The sequence below is a fragment of the Halyomorpha halys genome, unplaced genomic scaffold (genome assembly GCF_000696795.3).
Source record: "Halyomorpha halys isolate HHAL.00 unplaced genomic scaffold, Hhal_1.1 Scaffold434.1, whole genome shotgun sequence".
Lineage (NCBI taxonomy): Eukaryota > Metazoa > Arthropoda > Insecta > Hemiptera > Pentatomidae > Halyomorpha > Halyomorpha halys.
Window position 1 is genome coordinate 3,428 of NW_027114127.1, and position 8,190 is coordinate 11,617.

General features: G+C 34.4%; 1 protein-coding gene across 2 annotated transcripts in view; it reads left to right on the forward strand.

Annotated features, from left to right (window-relative positions):
• Positions 1-1,297: 1,297 nt before the first annotated feature.
• The window catches only part of LOC106682666 (testis-specific serine/threonine-protein kinase 2), an 18,089-nt gene continuing 11,196 nt past the window's right edge, over positions 1,298-8,190 (forward strand). Inside the window, exons 1-4 of one of the 2 annotated variants that reach the window (XR_010844505.1) lie at positions 1,298-1,473; positions 2,782-3,298; positions 6,795-6,970; positions 7,133-7,282. Coding sequence is in view for 1 of the 2 variants with exons in the window: in XM_014423655.1 (XP_014279141.1) it covers positions 1,424-1,473; positions 2,782-3,298; positions 6,795-6,970; positions 7,133-7,282 (893 nt within the window). In the remaining variant the exon portion in view is untranslated. The remainder of the gene's footprint in view (positions 1,474-2,781; positions 3,299-6,794; positions 6,971-7,132; positions 7,283-8,190) is intronic. The other variant, XM_014423655.1, reaches the window with a different exon arrangement.

Genomic DNA, 8,190 nt, shown 5'->3' on the forward strand with positions numbered 1-8,190 from the left:
ATCCATATAAATACACCATCGCATTAGATATATATACCCCATCGAATAAGATATCCATATATTATGTATTCAAGGTATAACCGTTAGCTTCAAACCATCTCTTTTTGTTCCTTCATATCATAAAGAAATTCCATTCAGAACACTGAAATGGTAAAGCTGCATGATTTATAATGGCTATCTTTAACAGTTTATATATTAAGTGGCTATCTTTAACAGTTTACATAATTACGGTGCCCTACTGGAAAATATCACTTCAGTTTCAGTAAGATTAAATTATTCATAAGTTTATATTAACCCGGAATTTTAATCGCTGAGACCTCATAGATCTAGACCGCCGGTGGAAGGAACTAGACCTGAAAGTCTAGGTCTATGAAAGTCTATGGGTGGACTGGTTTAAGAAGAAGTGTCTCAAGTGATCAGAAAGAAGCTAATAGCGGAAGAGGCCACAGCAACTATGAGAGTTTTTTTTTGTTTGACTCGCTTCCTGGTCATTTCGGAAATTGGGAGGTTTGTCTACAGGATACTCTATGCTAACCATGGGAGAAGGGGGTTTCATGTTCTCATTTCGTAGGACCGTCAGAAATAAAACTCGATCCTCCCCGCCAAATTCGAATCAAGGCCGCTATAGTCGCAAGCCAGTTAATATGACCCTTTAATCCACTAGCTACAAACGGCACTCCAGTTGAGGGAGCAAAGGCGTCCACACACAGACTTCGTAATTGCAAAGGCGCAGGTTCACTTCCGGCCTAGGCGGATTTACCGTTTTTTCGTGGTGGTCCCACGGAATGAAAATTAGACCCTCACACTATGGTTAGAACGGTTAGTGTAATTAGTTACCTCTAGGAAAACTGTTCCCCTCGCTTCAGATTAGGCATATTTATATATATATGTAAATGACTTAAGGGATATCATAACAGAAACTATAAAGAAAAAGTTTAAACATTGCTTTATTCTGACTCTTAACTCCACTTATACACAGTTTTTGTGGGTATTTACCTAGGGAGTTATAATTAAAACCTTGCCATACCATTAAGTACTCCCCATTGGTTTTTACTTTTGTCCATTCGTATCAATGTTACAACATATTTACATTGATATATGAAGTAGATGATCAAGGTTGTTGTCAAAAAGAACAAAATGTGAGAAAGAATTGAGCATAGTATATTTCTTATCAATATTCAATAGATACCAAATTAATAGACTTTTAGATATATATTTGTTATGTTAATATTTCGTTTCATAATTGATTCAGCTGTAATGTTATTTGAATACTTCAATAACATGTCACCATACGTCGATTAGCAAATTATTCGTTTTCTAGGCATTGTTGATAATGTTTCAAATTCATTATTTCGATGTAAATAATCTAAAATTATAGTGGATCTTTTTAGGATTTAACTAAAAAAAAATTACAAAAAACGAAATGATTACATCAAACAGACTTCATTCGGAACCTGAATTGAGCGGGTTCAGGTAATATTAAATTAAGGAAAACCAGACCAGAGACAGACGTTTTTTTCTAACATAATTCAGCGATTTCCTAACATATAATACTTATGATACAAAAAATATGCTGCGGTAAGTATGAATTAACATGTTGGGATGGAGATAAAGCAGTAAATGCTAGTTTTCCAGTAAAATTTACACGATTTTATAGTGAAATTGTGGTATTGTTCGTTTATAGCCGCTACATTTAGTGCAACACACAAAAAGAATGTTTATAAGTAGAACTTAAAGGTAGTCTAAAGTTCATTCTGACAAAAAAAAAAGTTTTTGGGAAGCCGTAGGGTGTTTCCACTAAAGGTAGCAACACTGAACCTTTCTTAAGAGTGACTACGAAAGAGCCACCTCGACGTATTATATTTTGTTGTGTATTGTTAGTAAAAAAGCTGTGTAGTTCTAGGCACCCCTCTAACCACGGCTTACTTCTTCTACATAAAGCTAGAGTGGATGCTTGAAAAGAGGATTATGAAATCGTTTTGGTTTTAAGTAAAATAAAAGTGGAGTCGTATCATATCTCTTTTCGTAACATTTCTATATTAATTATATAACACTTTGTTTTCCAACTCCGTGTTCATAACTTTAAATAAGCCAAAACTATAATAATGGATATCAAAATCTTCTCGCATTCAAATTCAACTTAATAATGAAATTTGATAACAAAATATTTCTTGAATCACCTTCAATAAGAGGACAGTTTTTGAGTCAAAGTCTTCAGAAATGTAAAAATACTGAAATCAACTTGAAAAAAATACTCTTGATATAGAAACTCAATGCCTCTACACAAAAACTCGTTAATTTCAGTAAAACGTTATGGTTGTTAATCACTACCCTTTGTTCGTTTGCTTCAAATGCACAACCAACTAACCTTTTAAGGACCGATTTAAGTATTATATCTAAAAATAAATGTTCGTTGTCATAATTCTTTTATCTAGTACTGCCAAGGAAAATTGTTATTCCAAATAAGCAAAGATATAAGATAAGGCCTTTCTTAACTCTCAATTATATGAGATGTTTTAATTTCATTGAATAAATTATTTATTTATTTAAAAGAATTTATAGTAAATTCCTGTAAGTACAAATACCTTATATCTGATCTAATACAACTCAAAAACATAATTTTACACATTTATACAATTATAATCCACTTAGCGGTAGATAAATAAAAATTAGCACATTTATAGCAAAAGGCTATATTTTATTATACCGTGTTTTCAATTTATGGAATCAAGCAAATAATTTTTTTTCTGGTGAAACATTCTGTGTACCATATCATCTTAGGTTCATGCTGACGGAGGAGAGGAGAGAGGAGAGTCTGCTTCGACGGCAAAGATCCTCCTTGGAAACGGACGAACAACTTCTTCAGTTCTTGAGCAAAAGAACATCACAGATGGATGAATCCGATGATTTCATGCGCAAAATTGGAATTTTGAAAACTAAGGAGGGCCATGACTCAGTAAAGGCTGTAGTAGATACGAACCCACCTGCACCATTATTTCAGGCAAATGACGATGGAGATGATTATAGTAAACCAGGTGATTTGGAAGAGGTTCAGCCACCGCACCAACAGGTCGCGAATAATGATTATTGCTGTTTTCTAAGAAATAAAAATTGCTGGGAGAATGGTTCCGAAAATGAGGAAGATGAGTCAGAGAGGACCCCCCCTCCGAAGAGATTCTTTCAAGAGCGAAAACAAAAAGAACTAGAATTTAAGCCTAAGCCTCCAATTTACCGAAACATCAATTCTGTCTACGAATTCAAATCGAGGCTAAAGAACGGAACATACACTATTGTTAACGTAAGTCCATCTTCCAAGGTATTAATTATTGGTAAATCGTCATGGGCTAGATCAATGACTCAAAATTTTTGGTTGTAATGACTTAAAACAGTGATCAAAATCAAAGTTATATGGTCAAATAATGGTTCTATTTAGAGTAATTTTTTTCTACTCCAAGGACTTTTAATTTCAGAAATTTTTTATTTAATATTTTTATATAATTTGGTGTATAGTTTATTTACTTTAAATAATTTGTTTACGTTTGTAATTTCCAATCGTTATCCCATTCCCTCCAATCCAACTGATGCTATCTAATCAACCTCGGTTATCATTTCAACTCGCCCTTTCCATGTTACTTTTTCAGCTGTATACTCTCCTCCTGGTAATAACCTTTCTTATAACCTCCTTGATTCCTTATTCCGAACCCTCGGACCGTGCTACATTACTGAAGTAGACTATAATGCTAAGCACCAACGATGGGGTTGCCGCACATCCAACTCCCGTGGTAACATCCTATCCCGGTGTTCAACATCCAATATCTATTTTATTCTCTCGCCCAACAATCCTACTTGTTGGCCTACATCCCTCAAAAAGCGCCCTGATAGTCTTGACATATTTATCACCTCCCACATTTCTCCCTCCCAAGCCATTGTTGAATCCCTGGATGACCTTTTATCAGATCATAGTCCATTTCTGCTTTTTTTATATTCAAGCCTCGTACCTCAGCCCTTCGCTCTCCCATTGATTACAGGAAAAGTTGAACTGGAACAATTTTAACTGTGGCCTGGAAACCAAATTAGACTTAAACATTCGACTAAAGACAAAACAAGACATTGACGACGCTATTCAAAAACTCATGTCAGCAATAACAAGTATAACTGACAACACTTTGACTAAAAGAATTAATAACAATATACAAAATAACTTGCTACAGCATATTCGTACCTTATTGAGGGAAAAAAACGCAGGGTAAGACATAAGTGGCATAGAACCAGATATCCAACTGACAATACGTACTACACCAAAGTTTCTAACAAACTAAAAGTTGAAATTAGAAAATACAAAATTCAAAATTTAATTAACTTTACTGAAAACCAGGACCACTATAAAACTGTTTAATTTCAAAGATTTTAACCGCCCACTTCTCACCAAATCCCAAACCTGGATCAGAACTGACAAAGAAAAATCTCAACACCTCTCTAAAACCTTTATTCTACATGCTGATATCCTTAACCCAATTCACCTTGAACGTATTGAAGAAGAACTAAATATCCCCCAAACCCTAAAAGCCACCAGAATACCCATCATCCTGTCGCCCTATCACTATTACCGATCATGGGTAACAGCCTTGAAAAACTCATTTTGAAACGCCTATACTCCATCCTAGATTCCAATCATACAATCCCAGATCACCAGTTTCGATTCCGAACATCTCACTCCACTATCCAGCAATGTCATCGTGTGGTGGACGTTTCTTTGGATTGCGGAAAGTACAGCGCGGGAGTCTTTTTCGATGTAGAACAGACTTTTGATTGAGTCTGGCACCCAAGATTGCTTTACAAACTCCGTAAATTCATACCTCCTACATACTTTCTCATCACCCGTTCCTTTCTTATCGATATATTATTCCAAGTAAACCAAAATGATTCCTATTCAACCCTTTATTCTCAGTCTGCCGGTGTTCCTTAAAGTAGTATCTTTGGTCCCATTCCCTACACCGTCTATTCAGCTGACATTCCAACCAATCCTAACACTATCCTCACCACGTATGCCGATGAATCGTGTGAGCTCGCTGTTAATAATAACTCTTTAATTGCATCTCAAAGTCTCCAATCCCATATCACAGCCCCCGAATAATGGTGTCGTAATTTAAGGATTAAAATAAATCCCATCAAATCCATTAATGGAATACGGCGAAGGCCGTAAGCCTACCAACTGTCCTACAGTATCCTTTAATAATGTTACTTATGTTAATTATCTTACCCCTGTCGAACAGATCCGCTACCTTGGACCACATCTGTACAAACGACTAACCTGGAATCCTCACACAACACTGAAGACAGGAAACTGCACGTCTATTTCGACTATCATAGCACTTACTTGATAAACTTCCAACTCATTACAAAAGACTGATTTACATGACTATAATAACGACAATCTGGAAATAACAAGTTGAGCTTTGCGGCTCCACTTTAGTGGAAGGTTTACCTTCGAATTCTATCCGATCTAGCCCGAACCAGATATCATTCCTTCCATTATAAACTTCCTAACCACCCAAACCCACTAGTTTCTAACCTAGGATCCTCTTCCGTTCTCGACAATCCACCGAGGCGCCTGAAAAGAAGATGGCCACGAGACCTGCTAGTGTCAAAGCGTTATTAGAGTGCTACCAATGAGTAGTCCTCTACACGCCTGTTTCACTCCATTATAACTGAGATGAAATTTACTCAATGTATTATAATGTACAGTTGTAAAATTCTATAAATATATTAAAAAACACTTTGTAATTGTTTTTTCCATATAATTATTTACTTTAGATATACATTTTTTTTTTTTATGCTCATCTCGTGATTGATTCAGACAAGATTTTGTTTTGTGGAGATTCCGGAGAAGAGGAAGAGACCCCTCTATCCTCATTTGCTTGCAAGACGACTTCCTCTGCTTCTCTTATGAGCTTCTTTGGGAGTCTTTCCATGTTATTATTTTGACTACTTCCTAGGAGCGAAATGTCCGCGTATGCTAGAATTTTGTTACACTCTGACGTGTTTAGGATAAAGATCTGGTTTAGCGTGTGCTTTCCTGCCCTGAACCCTACTTTGTGATCGTCTATTATTTTCTTGTAATACCAAGATATTTTATTTAGCAGGATATTGAACATTATCTCGTAAACTACCGGGAGGAGTGCTATGCCAAACTCACACCTGAAGCCCTTCTTTAAGATAGGACAGTTCAGGACTGTGTTGCAGGCCTCTGGTATTTTTTCCTCCTCTCATATTATCTGGATTAGTTCTAATAACTTGACTATTACTTCACCATCTTTGAACAGCTCCGGTAGGCTGTCTGTTCCTGGGGCCATTCTTCTTTTAAGTTAGTCGACAGCTATTTCAACAATATAAAGAACATCCGGTTTTTTCACCTCTGATCCTCAGTAGACTCAGACTACTGATGTCTCAATTTTTCCATCTTTTTTTTTTTTGAGGACATTATGTTTATTTGAGGCCAACTCTGTTTGCATTGTGCTCTCACCTGTAACAAATGTGATAAAGAAACAATAACATCGCTTTAAGTGGATAATATTTTTATAACACAAAATAAATAAATATCCCATGTATTATACCATTCATATCAATCCTAAAATGTTTATTTCTCGTTCATTTTTTGTGACATTCAATGAATGATTTGATCAATATCTAACTTAATATCTTAAACTATGAATACTATCCATTATTAAATGATTCATTATATAAGATTATTTTTAATTTAAACATTTCCTCTTATTTTATGTGGCTCCATGAAGAGGTACTTTTCAAAGGTGCGGAAAATAGACGTTTCTATAAAAATAATACCTAAAATAGGAATACCTGATAAACGATTTTTCAAATTCGTCCCACGGGAATTAGACTTAGCGAAGGAGAAAACATTCAGGCATCCTAATATTATCCAGTTCATAGAGACTTACGAAATCGGCCTCAGGTATTTCGAACGTTATTACAGATGATGTAATAGAATACTTTATGAAGTATCTTACTTCTATACAGAAAATACTATATTGTATTTAATAGTGATAATCTGAGATTATTTTCTGAAAAATTGCTAACTCTATCTAACATAGAATCTTCCCTTAATGAAATGCAGAATCTACATCATGATGGAATGCGTAGACAATGGCAATCTGTCAGACTTTATCAGAGCAAGGGGCAGGCTCGATCCAGTCACGTACAGAAACTTTTTCTGTCAGCTCATCAACGCTGTTAATTACTGTCTGGATTACGGAATATGTCACAGGTAATATTGAGATACTTTGTTCATCTTTTAATAAATATTCAATTATATTAATACACTAATAATTATCAAATAATATTAAATTCAATCTGTCAATAATATAAATTGAATCTGTCATAGGTAATATTAAGATACCTTGTTCATCTATTCACTTCACTAGTAATTAGTCAAATACTATTAAATTCAATTTCTCAACTTAACAATTACTCATTTACGGCTCGGTTATCTAGGAGTATTTTGGTCCATGGAGGATGAGAGTTTTATATTGTTAGTTATTTACTTTAACATATAAATTTTTACTGGATTATTTACTTATTAATTAACAAATCAATTCTCAAAAATAATATGGAGCATATGATGAAAATTATACCTTATCTACCTGATAATGGTACCTTTGAACAGAACTGGAATGATGATAACAAATATACCATATTTGTATTTAACAATAAACAAACATCTATTGTAGAATCTTTATAATATCATCTCTTAAAAATACAACTTGTGACAATATTCTCTAATTTTAAACAAATAACTTACTTTTACATTAAATTCCAAATATCAACTCATATATTGGCCATTAATATAAATTCTCAACGTATTGGTTTACAATTAGTGTTTTATTTCAGTTGATAATTCAAATTATCTTTTGTAACTCTTAATTCTCTTCTAACTATTAAGCATTTTTAAAATATTTATAAACCATTGCAATTGTAACATGATTGTAAGTTTAGTTGTCGTTTCTCTTTTACATTTGCAGAAGGGTTTCCTGGTGTCTTGAGAAAGGAGAGTGTGTTCCTGAAGTGTGTTTCTGACTTGTTCGGACTAGGGATGGGATATCGATATCGATATTATCGAAATATCGATATTTTGTTTCCGATATCCGATATTTTGATATCGATATTCAGCAACCG